The sequence below is a fragment of the Podarcis liolepis genome (assembly GCF_965112155.1).
Source record: "Podarcis liolepis genome assembly, chromosome: 15".
NCBI lineage: Eukaryota > Metazoa > Chordata > Lepidosauria > Squamata > Lacertidae > Podarcis > Podarcis liolepis.
This window is the reverse complement of record NC_139566.1, coordinates 18,135,953-18,153,378: the sequence shown is the minus strand read 5'-3', so window position 1 is coordinate 18,153,378 and position 17,426 is coordinate 18,135,953. Positions and strand designations below refer to the sequence as shown.

At 51.2% G+C, this 17,426-nt stretch overlaps 2 protein-coding genes across 2 annotated transcripts in view; both read right to left on the bottom strand.

Annotated features, from left to right (window-relative positions):
- The window catches only part of TAF6L (TATA-box binding protein associated factor 6 like), an 84,753-nt gene extending 80,158 nt beyond the window's left edge, over positions 1 to 4,595 (bottom strand). Inside the window, exon 1 of the mRNA XM_083478307.1 lies at positions 4,586 to 4,595. The gene's annotated coding sequence lies outside the window, so the exon portion shown is untranslated. The remainder of the gene's footprint in view (positions 1 to 4,585) is intronic.
- Positions 1 to 17,426, bottom strand: part of ITGA10 (integrin subunit alpha 10) — a 61,748-nt gene that overhangs the window by 2,795 nt on the left and 41,527 nt on the right. Inside the window, exons 20-29 of the mRNA XM_083478239.1 lie at positions 17,222 to 17,363; positions 16,401 to 16,493; positions 15,988 to 16,064; positions 14,462 to 14,551; positions 12,452 to 12,536; positions 11,600 to 11,713; positions 10,648 to 10,749; positions 2,685 to 2,798; positions 1,954 to 2,052; positions 1,431 to 1,544 (exon numbers count right to left, since the gene is read on the bottom strand). Coding sequence (XP_083334365.1) covers positions 1,431 to 1,544; positions 1,954 to 2,052; positions 2,685 to 2,798; positions 10,648 to 10,749; positions 11,600 to 11,713; positions 12,452 to 12,536; positions 14,462 to 14,551; positions 15,988 to 16,064; positions 16,401 to 16,493; positions 17,222 to 17,363 — 1,030 coding nt within the window. The remainder of the gene's footprint in view (positions 1 to 1,430; positions 1,545 to 1,953; positions 2,053 to 2,684; positions 2,799 to 10,647; positions 10,750 to 11,599; positions 11,714 to 12,451; positions 12,537 to 14,461; positions 14,552 to 15,987; positions 16,065 to 16,400; positions 16,494 to 17,221; positions 17,364 to 17,426) is intronic.

Genomic DNA, 17,426 nt, shown 5'->3' with positions numbered 1-17,426 from the left:
ATAGATTAGCATGAGAAAAAGATGTGATGTTTTACAGCTACAGTGAACCTAGTCTTCTGATGTCTTGGGTTCAGGGCTCTCTCGGTGCTTCCAGACAACCTGTATATTGAGCATTCATCCTGATTTGTCTGCAGGGAGGTTAGATGGCTCTGAGTCAAAGCAAGCAGCACCTCACATTTTCCTGTGCATTCCCATCCCTTTCCATACTGCAAAAGGGCCAAACAGTTCTGGGGAAGAGGGCTTGCTGTGGAAGAGCTCCAAATCAGCTATAGTTGTGCAGCCTGAATTTTCCGGTATGGGACTGAATCCCACCTGAAAACAAACCTCAAAATTTCCCCGAGATGAATCTTTGTGCTGATCTGTCTCTATAGAGAAAAATCAGGTGGTAGAGAATGCCTAGGACTGTACCACTTTCAACCACAGGTGGGGAATTGCATGTAGCTGCATATACTCTTGTGTCAATTTCAGTTTTCATGAACCTCTGAGCAGTGGCGTAGCGTGGGGGGTGCAGGGGGGCCGGCCGCACCGGGCGCAACATCTGGGGGGGGCGCGCTCGCACTCGCAGCTCTCTGCCCCTACCTGGCTCACTCACTCTCTCTCACTGCAGTGCTGGCTGTGCGAATCCGATCCGAGCCGCTGGGTCGCCGCCCACTGTGGAGGGGGTGGGTGCCAGGCGTGCGGTGCGGAGAGAGAGCGAGGGACTATCTGGGGGAGGGACAGTGCAGCGGCCGCCCAGCGCAGCGCTGAGCGCGGGAGAGAACCACACCAGACCAGACCAGGCAGCAGCAAGAAGCTGGCAGCGGCGGCAGGTTAGGGGTTAGGGGGCGCAAATTACTTGCCTTGCCCCGGGTTAGGGGGCGCAAATTATTTGCCTTGCCCCGGGTGCTGACAACCCACGCTACGCCGCTGCCTCTGAGAATAAACAGAAAGCTAGAATTGAAAACTCTCCCTGGCCTGCTAGGTTCTATTTATGTAGGGTTCTCTTCACGACCTGCTAGCTGCAATGGCTATCCTCTGCCTCCACAGTTGGAGGCAGCAAGGCTTCTGAATACCAGTTGCTGGAAACCAGCAGGGAAGAGTATTGCACCTGGTTGGCCACTGTGAGAACAAGATGCTGGACTAAGATGGGCCCCCTTTGGCCAGATCCAACAGGCTCTTCTGATGTCCCTATGGTGACCTCCAAATGTTTCAGACCACGATTCCTGGGAGTTGTAGTCCAAAAAACATCTGGAGGGCGCCAGGCTGCGGAAAGGCACTTCCCCCCTGCCTGTGTCGACAGTCCCAGGAATTTTGTGCCATGTGATTTTTCTTTTGGCGTTGTGCCTCAGCAATTAAGAATCCATAAGCTAGAAGGCCAAACTAGTCCTGTGACCTGTTTAAGCTTCTCTCCCTGTGCAGGTGCAACCTGAGGCCGTTAGCATGACTCTTACCCTCCACAAACAGATGATAATCAGAGCCAGCAGCAGGAGCCCCCCAATGATGCTGCCAATCAGGATCCAGAGTGAAAGAGGGACCAGATTGGTCTGGATGATCTCCAAGATGGTCTGCAACGAGTAAAGGGAGAAATCTGCTGAATCCCAGAAAAGGCCCACTGGTAGTGCTGGGAGGCGTGATGAGGATTCAGAGCTGGTTAGTTCAGACTGAAAGGGCATCACAAAGACAGCAAGAGAGGAGTTGACATGAACAGGGGTTTCTCACTGATTTCTCTTAAGCCTAAGCCCAGCGCACTCAACTCTTTTTAAAAAACACACACACCCCAAGCTTTCATGCCTTATTGCGATTGTGAATACATACAGACAGGTCCTGCTTACCATACACAATGCATTCCCTGGAAATCATTCGCTTGCATAACAAAGTCAACAATTTCCATTCATTCTTAAGGGGAATTTTTTTTGCTGCTGCAGCTCAAACCACCACCACCCCAGCCTTGGAAAGGCCAGCAGCCCCTCCTACCTCCCGTTGACGGGCAGCCTCTGGAAGCAGAAGGAGGTTCTCCTCTTCCTGGCTGGTCAGTGTGAACCTGCTCACAACCTTCACAGTCTTGAATTTAGCCTTCGTCCACGAAATGGAAAGAAAGAGACAAGAGGGGTGTTTAGAAGAAGAAGAAGAGGAAACACCTCACAAGGCAGGTTCCCAGCTGGCAAGTGCATTTATTTTTGTTTATTTCTTGCATTTCTTTTATTTTGTTTATTTCTTGCATTTATCCTCCAAGGGAGTGTGGTGCATATTACTCTCCCTTACCCCACAACAATCCTGTAAGACTGAGAGGCTGTGATGCCCCTGGATTCTCAGCACAACACTGCTTTACTGAATAGAGGCAAGTTTGCCTTTTTAGGGGTTGCATTCTCCCACCACCGTCACAGCCTCAATCTGCTCTCTAACCCTGTTGCATTCTTAAACAAAGCAAAGAAGGAATTCCATTCTGGTGACTTTCAAACTCAACTCACCAGGTGCTTCCAGGGGAGTTTACTGCTCTATCTGAACAAATTGGACCTGCAGGTTTTATGCAGGGTCCACACAGTCATCGTCATGACAGCCTGCACCTATCTACTTACCTACGTACCTGTGCACACAAACACATTCAGTCCAGATTTTCCCATGCTACCAGCCAAGGGCATATAAGACCCTCTTAAGCAGGAACTCAAGGGTGCATGCATGAGAGAGGGCACAAAGTCTGCGCTCACCCTCCTGAAAAACTCGTTGTGAACTGCTCTCAGCAGGTGGATGGAGACTTCCGCGTTCCTCTCGATGTGCGGCAGCTCACACTTCACCACTTGGCATCTGGCGTTGGTGCAATTCTGGCAGGAAAAAGAGACCTCAGCCCTTTCTTTGCCTCTGCTTGTTCCACCCAAGACCCAGTCAAAGCGTGGGCAGAATTCTAGGCATTTTCTGTACCTTTCCCCAACCTTCCCCACTCCCCTGCTTCTCAACCTAGGCTGCTTCCAGATGTGGGTGCATTATTTATTTAATTATATGCTGCATATTTAAGCACCACCGTTTTTCCTCTAAGGAGGTCAGTGTTCTCCAGCTCTCCTCATCTAATCCCCACAACAACCCTGTGAGGTACGATAGGCTGAGAGGCAGTGACTGTGTTCCAAGTTACCCAGGGAGCCTCATGGGTGAGTGGGGATTTGAACCCTGATCTCCCAGTTACTAGTCCAACACCGTAACCACTGCACAACCCTGGCTAGCACCCCATTAGTAGCACCCAATCCTTGCTGTCCTCCTTTAAGCCTGCAACTGGAAGATCAACTCTACTCTCGGGCTTCAATAATCCAAATAACATTATGAAGTGGAGGGGGTAGGCAGCCCCCCCTTTCACCAGGTCCAAATGGGGTGGTTATGGGGTGGTTTTCATTGGGAACATGGTGTGCATGTGGGAGGTTTAGGGGTTTTAATCTGTTTCAGTTTGTTGCTGATTTTATTTTATATTTTGAATGTTTTTAAATATATGCTGTTAACTCTTTTTACTAATAATTGTATTGCTTTATTTTCTTTCTAAATCGCTATTGTCAGGGGTTTAGGAGCAGAGGCACGGGCAAGGGAGGAAACAGAGAGCGAAGGGGAGGAGGCAGAAGAAAAGATGAGTGATGACGACGACCCGAGATCTCCTAGTCTTTCCAGTGAATCAGAGGATTCACAGAAAGGAGCACCAGTGGCCAGGGCAAGGGGGGAGTCTAGGGGGGCACCCCAGGAAGATAGAGCCAGAGGGGACTCAGGGGAGAGCAGCTGGAAATCGGGACCAGCGTCACCGCCAGGAAGCAGGGAAGAGGAAGGGAGCCAGGGGGGAAGCGCTGGCAGCTCACCACAGGAGGGAGGGCATGAGTCAGGAGTGGCCACACCTCCATCGGGGAGCGAAGAAACGGTTAAGAGGAAAGTGGAAGGTTGGGCGCGCGCGCCAAGTTCAAATGCAGAGGAAGGCGGCGCAGTAAGCAGCCCCGAAAGAGAGCCAGGTCCTAAAGCCCGGCGCAAGGAGACAGGAGGGTCCGGGTCAGCGTCAGAAGAATCCCGGAAGGAAGAAACCCCGGGGGGTAGAGGGACCCAGAGGAGGACAGTCAGGCAGAAAAGGTGGAGCAAGGCTAGGATATTAAGTTGGTGCACACGGGGCGGAGACTCAGACGGAGCTTCGCCGATCTAGCTACTAGACGTAGAGTTGCGCGCAGCAGCGTGAGAATGGAAACTGTAATTCAATAAAGACTTTTACTTAATGATCGCTGGCTAGCGTGATCCTGTGTGAGCTAGGATCTTCAAGCAGCTCTGACAGTAAGCTCCGTCTCCCTCTTGTGGGCATCTACAGCCTCGAGGAGGGGAGAGAAACAGGTGCCTACTAGCGAGCTCACGAACGGCAGACGACATGACGGCTGAGCAGCAGATAGAGGAACTCAGAAACGCAGTGGCACAACTGAACGCCGAGGCTCTCGCATCCAGGAAGAGAGAGGAGGAGGCAGCTGCCGCCTGCAGGGATCTCCAGGTCAGGTTAGACGTGCTGACAAAGCAGACACCCCAGCAGGAGGGAATTGGGTTGGCGAGACGGACAGGCGGGCTGGTCTCTCACTTCGATGGGAACCTGCAACAGTATCCCAACTTTAGAGCCGACGTACTGTGCGCACTGCAACTGCTGCATAAAGACTTTAGAGATGAACAAGAGAGAGTGGGGTTCATCATGTCCCATTTGCATGGGGATGCGAAAGCATGGCTACGCAATTTATGGAGAGATAAGGATCCGGCGCTCCAGAATGCAGATGCCTTTATTAAAGCGATGGATGGGTGTTTTTTATCAAGTATTGACGTGGATCTTGCACGGAAGGAGGTGCATGGGCTGAGACAAGGGAGGGCCAGCGTCAGGCAGTATCATGCCCGCTTTTTCGCCTTGGTCAGTGCCCTGGAATGGGACAGAGATTCGGCTCCTGTAAGAGACCTCTTTTGGGAGGGGCTGCACAACTCGATTAAAGATGAGATCGCAAGGGGGGAGAGACCCCGAACCACCCAGGAGGTCGTTCAGAGGGCACTGGCAGTGGGGGTGAGGCTGGAAGGACGTCCGTGGAGCAGGGACGAAGGGCGTGAAGGGCGCGAACCAGCCAGGGGCCCCTCCTTCCTTCCCAGAGAAGCAGCGCGGGCGCAATCCACGCCTCCGCCAGGAGGAGGAGCCGAACCTATGGAGGTTGGAGGTGCAAGGGCTCAGTCAGCAACCAGAGCCCTAGCACCGGCAGCAGTGAAAGCGAAGCCTCCTAGAGGGAACAGGAAGTGTTACGTCTGTGAGGAGCCAGGGCATATGGCGAAAGAGTGTCCCCAGAGGCTCCACAAGCTCACTGCAGCCTCAGCAATGGTGACTGCAGCACCGCAGCAAGGGGGACCACAGCAGGGAAACGACGCAGTCTGGCTGGAGGAAGAGGCCCTGGGGCCCAGCCAGACGTGTTAGTGACGCAGTCCCCAGAGGTTTTACAGCCCGTGAACCCCCTCCCGCCCAAACCAGTGGTGAGGCTCACCGCATCTCTCCAGCTGCCCAATGGAATCACCACTGACGTGCCAATCACCATTGACTCAGGCAGCAATGCGGACTTTATAGGGCAGGACTTTGTCGACAAACACGCTATACAGTTGCTGCCGGCCACACTGCCCCTGCAGGTTGTCACGGTGGATGGCAGGGAGTTGCTAGGGGGGCAAGTGGTGAAGCAGACGCCGCCCATGGCGATGCGACTTGGAAATCACAAAGAAATCATCAGCTTCAATGTCACTCAACTATCGGATACGCCCATTGTATTGGGAATGAGTTGGCTGGACAAGCACAGCCCAACGCTGGCTTGGTACCAGAGGCAGCTGATCTTCGGCTCTTCCTTTTGTGCTGAACACTGCATCGTGCCCCGGCAGGAAGGAGAGGAAGAGGAGTCACAGCTGCTGCTAGGCACGCTGCAAGCGATTCCCCACAAGTACGCAGAATTTTTGGAAGTTTTCTGCGAGAAGGAGGCGGACAGGCTGCCCCCTCACAGACCATATGACTGCAAGATTGACCTGCTGCCGGGGGTGGCGCTGCCTAAGGGGAAACTGTATTCCATGTCAGAGGACGAGCTGCAGGAACTCAAACAGTTCATAGATCATAATTTGGAGCGCGGTTTCATCCGAGAGTCCAAGGCAGCGGGGGGCAGCCCAGTATTCTTTGTTAAGAAGCGAGACACGCCCCAAAAAAGACTGGTCGTGGACTATCGCATTTTAAACAATGGGACCAAGCCGTCGGACTTCCCCATGCCCCGAATCGACGACCTCCTGGCGAAGGTGCGGAAGGGAAAAGTGTTCACCAAGTTAGACCTGCGAGGGGCGTACAACCTCATTCGTATGCGGGAGGGAGATGAGTGGAAGACGGCCATGTTCACGCCACTGGGTACCTACGAATACAGAGTTATGCCCTTTGGATTGCAAAATGGCTCCCACGTTTTTCAAGCTTTCATGCATCACGTGTTGGCGGGACTTCTCTACAAGACGTGCGTCTGTTTCTTAGATGACATCCTGATCTTTTCGGAATCGCAGCAGGAGCATGACAGACACGTCAAGGAAGTGCTGACCAGACTAAAGCAACATAGGCTCTACGCCAAGCTGGAGAAGTGCCAATTTGACGTGACGGAGGTGGATTTTCTGGGCTACAAGTTGTCTGACAAGGGGCTCGCCATGGACAGCGCCAAGGTTCGCGCGGTATTGGATTGGAAGAGTCCACGCAACCGGAAGGAGGTCCAGAGGTTTGTCGGCTTTGCGAACTTCTATCGCAAGTTTATCAAGGGCTTCGCGATGCAGACAGCGGCCATCACAGACACGCTTAGCTCCAAGAAAAAGAAGTTCGTTTGGACAGAGGAGGCGGAGCAGTCCTTTCAGGCACTCAAGCGTCTCTTCGCGTCGGAAGAGCAGCTGCTTCACGTCAACCCCACCAGGCCGATGAGGGTGGAGACAGACGCCTCGGACAGAGCCGTGGGGGCGGTCCTGCTGCAAAAGGACCAGCAGGGGGTGTGGCGACCGGCAGCGTTTTACTCCAGGAAGCTCAGCAAGTCCGAGCAGAACTACACCATCTGGGACAGGGAGTTGCTGGCCATTCACGCAGCGTTCAAAGCGTGGAGGCACTTCCTGATCGGCGCCAAGCACACGGTGCAGGTTTGCACGGACCACAAGAATCTGGAGCACTGGCGCACGGCACAGTTCCTAAACCAGAGGCAGATACGTTGGGCGGAGTTTTTTGCGAACTTCGACTTCCGCATAGAGTATGTCCCGGGGGACACTAACATCATGGCGGACGCCCTCTCCCGTAAGCCACAGTATCTGGAGGACGCAACGCCAGCGGCCGCCATGCACATCTTCGCACCAACAGTATGGGCGTGCGCCGCGGCCACTGTGGACCTGGAGGCGGTGCGACGAGCGTTGCAGGATGACTCCTTCGCGCAAGCAAAGATGGCAGAGGTGCAAAGGGGCACGGCTGCGGCCGACGGTTTCCAGCTACGAGATGGTTTGCTCATCCGTAAGGGGGCCATCTACGTGCCGGGAGACGACCTTCGTGCCAAGGTGCTGCAGCAGCTGCACGACGCGCCCACGGCCGGGCACTTTGGCAAGGAGAAGACGGTGGAATTAGTAGCCAGGGATTTCTGGTGGCCTGGAATGAGAGGGGAGGTCGCAGACTACGTGGCGAGGTGTGACACCTGCCAGAGGGCCAAACCAGTGCACAAACCGCCGGCCGGACTGTTGGAACCGCTGCAAACTCCGGTCGAACCTTGGGAGAGGGTGGCCCTGGACTTTGTCACGGATCTGCCCAGCTCGAGGGGCAAGACGGCAGTGCTGGTGGTGGTGGACCTGTTTTCCAAGATGGCACATTTCATTCCGTGTGCTAAGGTGGCCACGGCGGAGCAAACCGCCAAACTGTTCATAGACCACGTGTTCAAGGTTCACGGTCTGCCACGGTCTATTCTGTCTGACCGGGGGCGGCAGTTCATCTCGAATTTCTGGCAGAAGCTGATGGGCTTCCTGAACGTCAAGATCAACCTGGCGTCGGCGAGACACCCGCAGACCAACGGGCAAGCAGAGCGGGTCAATGCCATCATGCAGCAGTACCTGAGATGTTATGCAAATCAACAGCCTGCGACGTGGGTGGATTACCTGCCGCTTGCCGAGTTCGCCTACAACAACACGAAGCACGTGTCCACGGGGGTCACGCCGTTCTTCGCCAACAACGGGAGGCACCCCAGAACCTTCCCGGGACTGGAAAGAAGGGGGGAGGGGGAGCCGCAGACAGCAGATGCGTTCGCGTCGGAGCTGCAGGAAGTCCACGATCAGCTGAGGCGCCACCTGGAGCTGGCCAAACACGCATACAAGGTACAAGCGGACAAGCACAGAAGGGTTGGCGAAGAGCTCCACGTGGGAGACTGGGTTTGGTTAGCAGCCCACGCAGTGCCGGCCAGGTCGTTGGCCAAGAAGAAACTAGGGCATAAACAACTGGGGCCCTACCAAGTCGAAGAGCAGGTCAACCCGGTAGCTTTCAGACTGGCACTTCCGGAGGGTTCCAGAATGCATCCGGTATTCCACAGATCGGTGCTCACTCCCTACAAGGCACCGCACAGGTTCCAGGAACCCGGAACAGCGCCGAGTCCGGTCAGAGACAGAACAGGGCACGCGGGAGTGGCACAGAAGGAGCGCATCAACGAAGTCACGGAGATTTTGGACTCCAGATGGGGGGAAGAGGGGGTAGAATACTTTCTCGCCAAGGAGGGCACCCCGGCCAGTGCGAACAGCTGGGTGCCGGGCTACGCCTTGGACGAACCTCTCCTCAAAGACGAGTTTCATGCCCTCTTTCCCCATAGACCTATGCCAGCAGACTTTTTCGACGACTGGCTTTTCACGCCCACGCTTTCGGCCAGCACTTTCCGGGGGTTCGACTCGGACGAGGACCCGACACAAGACGTCCGTTCCCCGGAGGGGTCACCCTCGGGATCTGCATCAGAACCCTCGTATTGGTGGGACGATAGACCAGAGGAGCAGTTCCGCAGACGGTGGCTGGAAGGCCCAGGACGAGCAACAGCGCCAGGAGGAAGTGAGGGAGAGACGGACATGGACGTTTTCGGGGACGACCCTGGTTTCGAGCACGGCGGCACAGAGATGGAAGCGGAGGTGACCGTTGTCGACGAGAGCAGGGAGGAAGACCCGCGAGACTTCAGATGGAGGCCCGCCACGGGAAGCGACCGATATCCGACGTTCGTCCCTTTGCAACAGCAGCCCCCAGCTCCAGCACCGGAAGGAGGGGAGGGGGGAATGGGGGGCTTCGAGGGGGGGATGGATGTCAGGGGTTTAGGAGCAGAGGCACGGGCAAGGGAGGAAACAGAGAGCGAAGGGGAGGAGGCAGAAGAAAAGATGAGTGATGACGACGACCCGAGATCTCCTAGTCTTTCCAGTGAATCAGAGGATTCACAGAAAGGAGCACCAGTGGCCAGGGCAAGGGGGGAGTCTAGGGGGGCACCCCAGGAAGATAGAGCCAGAGGGGACTCAGGAGAGAGCAGCTGGAAATCGGGACCAGCGTCACCGCCAGGAAGCAGGGAAGAGGAAGGGAGCCAGGGGGGAAGCGCTGGCAGCTCACCACAGGAGGGAGGGCATGAGTCAGGAGTGGCCACACCTCCATCGGGGAGCGAAGAAACGGTTAAGAGGAAAGTGGAAGGTTGGGCGCGCGCGCCAAGTTCAAATGCAGAGGAAGGCGGCGCAGTAAGCAGCCCCGAAAGAGAGCCAGGTCCTAAAGCCCGGCGCAAGGAGACAGGAGGGTCCGGGTCAGCGTCAGAAGAATCCCGGAAGGAAGAAACCCCGGGGGGTAGAGGGACCCAGAGGAGGACAGTCAGGCGGAAAAGGTGGAGCAAGGCTAGGATATTAAGTTGGTACACACGGGGCGGAGACTCAGACGGAGCTTCGCCGATCTAGCTACTAGACGTAGAGTTGCGCGCAGCAGCGTGAGAATGGAAACTGTAATTCAATAAAGACTTTTACTTAATGATCGCTGGCTAGCGTGATCCTGTGTGAGCTAGGATCTTCAAGCAGCTCTGACAGCTATGAAGATATTTTTTTAAAAAAAACAATCAAGCAGGTGAATGGTTCTTAGGAAATCTAAACAAACAAACAAAAATTAGTGTACACACTCTGCAATCATGGGTGCAACATAAAATGGGGAAAAATATATCCACTTGGGACTCTCCCTATTTACCTTTCTGGGTGGTACCATTTTAAATTGTGTTAAAACAATTTTAACTGACCTTTTAGTTTGCACTTGCAATGGAAAAGCAACAGTTGGGTTGTGATAGAGACAGCCAGTCTTGAAGCTGCCTGAGTCACAGTGAGGAATCCAGAGGAGGCAAAGTTGGAAAAAGGCAAATACATCTCCTTCTCTTGAATTACTTTAAACCACATGAGGGCACACTTTGTGTTGCAATCTGGCCAGCACTTGTTTGTAGTTTTTATGTCTATGTTAAATTTACCCATAAAAGCTGAGCCATTTTGTTTGCTAGTCTCTCCAGACATCTATTATTTTCTCTGTCATCTCCACTCATATTGTACATAGTTCCTGCATGAATAAAGCCTTTAAACTCCAGAAACTTCAATCAAATTCACCCAAGCTGCAAGGTCTGCTAACATGGCACTCACCAGTTTCTCTACGTGCACAAGTTCTTCCGGATGAACAGGGATCATCACACCACCAGCTGCATTTTGAGGGGCCTCTGTCAAATTTTGCATGGTGCAGGTCACCTAGAAAATGGAAAGGGACATCAATATGTGTGAGGGGTCCTTTTAAGCTTTTCCTTGAGGACCTGCAGCAGACACCCAGGTCTCTGAACAGGAATGGATTTCCTTCCCTCCCCTTATTCATGTTTGGCCCCTCCCATTTTGCGCTCTCTCTCTCTCTCTCTCATCTCTTTTGGCATTAAGATGTACTAAACAATATCCAGCAGCAGTGCTATTTTTCTAGAAAAAGAGGTGCCGGAACCCATCATGAACACTGTCTTTGTTCTCTTATAATGGCAATGGCACACACCTAAGAGATGCTGGAACTGAGTTCTGGCAAATTCTGGCTGGAAAAAAGCCCTGCTCAGCCGCCAGCTAAAATTAAGAAGAACCTGCTGAACCCAAAGTGCTAGAGGAAGTGGACAGAGCTGTTTGCAACTTAAACTTTACTAAAGCTGGGCTTTTAGAACATTTAGATCTAAGGACTTGTATAAGAGGACCTTGTAAGCCATGAGCATAGGGAGAGTCTGGTCACTGGATCAGGCCAAAGGGGGCCTATCTAGTCCAGCATCCTGCTCTCACAGTGGCCAACCAGATGCCCCAATGCCAAGCACAAGAACATCCTTTGCCCGCAACTTAGTAGGTGTTCACTCTAAACCGGATTGCAGATTTTGAAACTGAGCAGATCAGCAACAGCAGCCTTCTGGGCCAAATCTGTCCCGATGTCATACGTGGTGCATTGCCAGGGCTGTGCAAGAGAACTTGCTGCCCCATGAACAGGAAAGTGTCATTTGGAATTTCCCCCTAAGACCCCAAATGACAGCAAGAACAGAGGCCCCAAAGCACTTCTGCGGGTGAAGGCCTAGTGACTCACGTTATCTGCAATGATGCGTGTGACGGAGAGGAATTCACTGTTCTGATAGGCTGTGGCAGGCAGGTCCATGACAAGGGAGAGGTTCTCCACTGCATAGCAGCCGAGGTTTTGCACCTACAAGGATGAGAAAAGTGTCCAATAGATGAAGCAAAAAACTGCACAAAACTTTTTAAAAAAATTATGTAGGGTCACCATTTTTGGAAACTGGAATCTGAAACTGTGGATTTCTCTAAGCTGAACTTTGAAAATCTGATTGGGCAGGAGCTATAAACTCGCTCTCTGAACCCACAGGAGTGAACAGTGCCTTTGCCAGTTGCTTTTCTTCTTTTTCTATTAGGCATTGCAGTGGTGAGAAGAAAGATGGTCACAGTAATAAGTCAACAGGTGTGTCTGTGGAACCAGGTGCCCAAAAGAACGAGAGGGGAACCTGTGGCCTTCTAACTGTTATCAGGCTCTGATCATCCCTGACCATTGGCCATGCTGGCCAGGGGGCTGATGGGAATGGGAGCTCAAAAGCTTCTGGGGGGGCCAGCCCTGATCTTAAAGGATTGGTACCCCAATTTGCCTGGGTCTGCTGGAGAAGCATTTAGTCACGTGAGTCCTGCAGTCTGGATTAAACTTCGAGACTTGGACCCCTGATAAGCTAGACTTCTACACAGAGATATGCTTGTATATCTTACTTAGAGGAGCCACTCCCTGCGATCTGAGGTGGTCCAGCCCAGGCACAGGTTTGCCGCTGCCTTACTAATGCCGCTAATGATAAAGCATGGTATTCTGCAGAGGAGCAGAAAATTGGCCACCCTTCCCTGTGTTACTGCTGACATACAAACCCTGTCCCAACTCCTTATTTACCTTGACGGTAGTCCTAAACTCGGGGCTCATACCACTTGGAAATGTCCCAACAGGATGCACCTCGTAGCGGTTCAGGGTAGACTCGCTGAGGGAGAGAAGAACCATAGAAAATAAGCTGGGTCAGTTCTAGATTGTGTAGGCCGCAATTTCCAATTTCTCCACGGCAACCCTTAACAACAACAACAACAACAACAACAACAATTTTTATATATACCCCGCCCTTCCTACCCAAGGCCGGGCTCAGAGAGCAAATAACCCAGATTGTTTGCTTACTGCACACTCTACAGAGATGACCCAAGGCCTTTTGTTGCCTGAAGAAGAAAATCTATATACAGTGGTACCTCTGGATGCGAACAGGATCCGTTCCGGAGCCCCGTTCGCATCCTGAAGCTAACGCAACCTGCATCCACGCGTCTGCACGTGCCGCGATTCACCGCTTCCACGCATGCGCGTGACATCATTTTGAGCGTCTGCGCGAGCAGTGAAACCCGGAAGTAACACGCTCTGTTACTTCCGGGTCGCCATGGAGCGCAACCCTGAAGCTACTTCAACCTGAGGTATGACTGTACCGTCCACCTAGTCCCATCTCCTATGGTGATATAGCACTTAAGAGTGTCAGGCCAGGGAGTGGGAGACCAGGGTTCGAATCCCCACTCAGCCATGAACCTCACTGGGTGATGTTGAGCCAGTTACTCTCAGTCTAATCTACCTCACAGGGTTGTTGTGGGGATTAAATGAGGAGGGGGAGAACCATGTGAGCCACCTTGAGCTCCATGAAGAAAAAAAATGGGGTATAAATGGTATAAATAAATTACAGTATTTATAAATTGACATCCTTTAATAGCACCTGTTTCCCTCGCCCTGCCCCTGGAAGGTAGGCCATGTTGATCAATTGTAACTTCATTTCTTTCCAAACTCCATATCTATTCCAATATCCCTTGATGGTTCAGGCAGCTATCGCTGGAGGGATACTCCAAAAGGAAGAGAACTTCCCAATCTATATATTATGAAAATGGGAGGCCTAGAGATGTCATCACTAATCCTCCTATTCAGACCACCCGTAATGACAATAAGTGCTGTGGGATGTTTAGAGCTAATGAAACTCAAAAGTTCAGCCCACCCATCTAAGGTAAGTAATGTAGGATAAATTAGTGTCAGATAACCAGTCTCATATAACCAAAATGCTTAAGCCTAATTAATGCATGAAGGGGTTTATGCCATAGGGTAAGCTGTCCTGCCAGGTTTAGCTAAGTCACTCCCCTTCACCTTGAGAGGAAGGAAGTCAAGTCTACTATTTCCCTCAGTCTACCATGTGAACTCCTATGTGTAAAGAGGAGCTGGTGGCTCCCAGCTCAGACCCCATGGCTTTCTGCAAGCCACCCTTGTGTTCCTATACAAATAGGAACTTTCACCACTGAAACTAACCTACTGAAGTTTTGCTGCCTGTGTTTTCTCAACGCTGTATGGGAAAAAACATGAATCTGACCTTTGAAGAGTTTGTAAGTAAACCATTGTTAACTTATGGTCTTTTCCTATGCTAAGGGAAGAGGTTTTGAAACTTAGGAGGGCATATTAGACCTTTAAATAGTCTATATATTTCCACACTTTACTTTGCTGCATATCTTGTGATTTTACATCTCTGCAGGGGTTCTCTCACAAAAGAGTACTTGCCCCAAACTTGGATCTTGCCATCCAGGGAATTCTCCTTTACTGGTTCCTTGCCAGCCAACAGTTAGAAGGGTAATCTAAGTATTAAGACAGGCCAGGGTAGTCCTACTGGGGAGTTGCGTCAGAACTGAAAGCATCCCTGCGTGAGGAACCAGAGCCTCGAATGTCAACAGAGATAAAAGGTAGCCATTGGACTGAATTAGCCAAGTGATGATGGTGTTCACATTTGGTTTAGTCTCCACCTGGGGGAGCTGAATCATCCTGCCAGGGACACCTTGCAAGGAGGGGGCTCTATCCTCTTATCCAACCTGCATGCAGCTCACTCTACACAGAGGTCCTCACCTGGTCAGCAAAAGGTCGGGCTCATAACGGATATAGGCAAGGGGCTGTGCCATGTTGTCGGTCAGGGTCTCATTCAATTCATGGCTGTCACTGCAGGAAAGATTGTAAAATCATAGAATTGTTGGGCTGGTAGGGACCCAAAGCGTCATCAAGTCCAACCCCCGTGCTGCAGGAATCTCAGATAAAGAAGGCAATCCAAACTCTGTTTAAAAACATCCAGTGAAGGAGAATCCACCACCTCCTGAGGTAGTCCTTTCCACTGTCGAGCAGCTGTCCTGTCAGATAGGTATTCTTACTGTTTAGTCAGAATCTCTTCCTTGTAATTTGAACTCATTAGTCCTCTGCAGCAGCAGAAAACAAGCTTGCCCCATCTCCCATGTGACAGACTTTCAGATATCATCATCATCATCATTTTTATTTGTATGCCGCCTTTCCAGTTAAAAAAACAATGTTCAAGGCGGCTTACAGCATAACAAGATAGGTAGCCGTGTTGGTCTGCCATAGTTTACCAAACTTAAAACCATGGAGAGACCTGGTCTGAACAAAGACATTGGATTCTTATCTCATTATACATGACTAAGCCATTTTTCACCTTCTCACCCCTTGCCTTTTCCTGTAAGAGCTATTGCAGTCGTTAAGAGTCGTCAACAGGCTCATCTCAGCTATCTGCCAATCTCCGATTCCCACCACCCTTCTGAGTAATACCCCTCCCCACCTTCTCACTATATAGAAGGATCTGGCAACTTCTGTTTCAGTGTATCTGAAGAAGTGTGCATGCACACGAAAGCTCATACCAAGAACTAACTTAGTTGGTCTTTAAGGTGCTACTGGAAGGAATTTTTTTATTTTAGCATAACAAGATTTACATACAAATTACAAAAGTCATAAACAATAAATAAACCACATCAAAAAAAAATACACAACCAAATGGGAAACAATTTCCACATATTTGAGCATGGCTGTCCTATCAGCTCTTAGTCTTCTCTTCTGCAAGCTAAGCATCCCCAGCTACCTCAATCATTCCTCATTAGGCTCAGTTTTTAGGACCTTGATTTTGAGGGCCACCCTCCTCTACACAACTTCTAGTTGGTCAAATGCAAAGCCAAATAACTTTACAGTCGTACCTTGGTTCTCGAACGCCTTTGTACTCAGGTGTTTTGGCTCCCGAATGCCACAAACCCAGAAGTGAGTGTTTCGGTTTGCAAACGTTTTTCCCCGGAAGCTGAACATCTGACATGGCTTCTGACTGAGTGCAGGAAGCTCCTGCAGCCAATCAGAAGCCACGCCTTGGTTGTCGAAAGGTGCCAGGAGTCGTACGGAGTCCCAGAACAGATTAAGTTTGACAACCAAGGTACAACTATATTGTACTAGTCATTAGCCATGACAAATCTGAATCAAAAATAAAATACAAAGCTGAAGAGGTGGTTAGATAGATAGATGATAGATAGATAGATAGATAGATAGATAGATAGATAGATAGGTAGATAGATAGATGGCCTTCTTTCTGACTTTTCCCTGGTTCTCACCTGCTGGCTGTGAGCTTCACCTGTGCTTTGTTCAGAAGGGTAGAGCAGCTGAATTCAAACTCCAGGACAAAGGCTACCTGTGAAAGAGGGGGGGGGGGACATTTCCGTATCTGCTTTTTCTACACCATTCATAAACTCTGTACCACATTGGCTTCCCTCAATGAACTCTAGGAATTGTAGTTTGTTAAGAGTGCTGGGAATTGTAGCTCCATGGGAGGTAAACTATAGTTCCTAAGATGCTTTGGGGGCAGTCATGTGCTTGAAGTGTATAGCGAGTACACAGCCCACATCTTCCTTTAGCTGTCTTTTATTTTATTTTCCCTACGTGAAAAAATGGAAAACTGTTCACCTAGGAAATGTTCCAAGGAGCCCCGCTCTAAGGGGATCCTGAAGAGCTGCTCTTTCTCTCTCACCTTTGCTAGGGACCTGAAGACAGGGTAGCCCACACGGCAAGCTCGGGTTTGGGAAGACGGGGAGGTGCATTCCACCTTCACTGAGTTCTCCCCCTGTGGAAGGAAGGAGAGAGCAAAGCTGCAAAAGGAGAGAACCATCAAGCGCATGGAATGGGATCCGGCCTCCTCAACTTGAGTTTCCACCTTTTGCTTTCCTGGCAAGAGCTTTCAAAAAGCTGCACAGTAGGCAGAGATCCAAGACGTAATGTTGCTACACCTCTGTGCTAGAGAAAACTGTGCCCATTCAACTTCTGCTTATCACACAGGTGTTTAAAGAGCCTTGGGCTGCGGAGGCCAGGTTGTATACCTTCCGGGCTACAGAAAACCTGCAGGATTTGGTAAACAGTCACATATTCTCTGCTTTTGTTTTTTAAAAAAGAAAACACACATAGACCATGTGATCGTGACAAAACACTGTTGGCTGCAAAGACAAAGCTTGAATCCTTGGTGCAATCTCAGAAGTGAGGGGAGTTTCTGGAGCTCAAGTCCCTCCCCTGGCCCCCCAATAAGCAGAAATGAAAAAGCAGAATAAATGATGTGAAAATATGCACATCTTCATGATTCACACAGGAGTTTTCAGGTTGGCACCATGACATTTAAGCCTCAGAGATGTGACAGCCTCTCTTTCCAGAATGCTATGGCAACTCTCAGTCCTCCTGGAGTCAGCATCGTCCCTGGCCAGAGGGTGACCCTCAGTATCCTAGCGATCATTTCGTTCTGCTTCCAGCCCACCACTTTTGACCACAGCAGAACGCCAGTCGGGAACAGGGCCTCTGCTTTACCTTGAGCACGAGGCTGGAAAAGTGGAGGTTTCTGGAAAACCAGAGCCACAGGCTGGCATTGTAGGCATTCTCCTGCTTGTTCTCCAGCAGGACGTCCACCAAGACTTTCCGCTTCCCTTTGCGGATCACGTGCGGCTTCTGCCTGGAACGAGAAGAGGAGATGGCAAACGCCTGCCTTGCAAAAGGTGAGGAGGGCAGGAGTCTT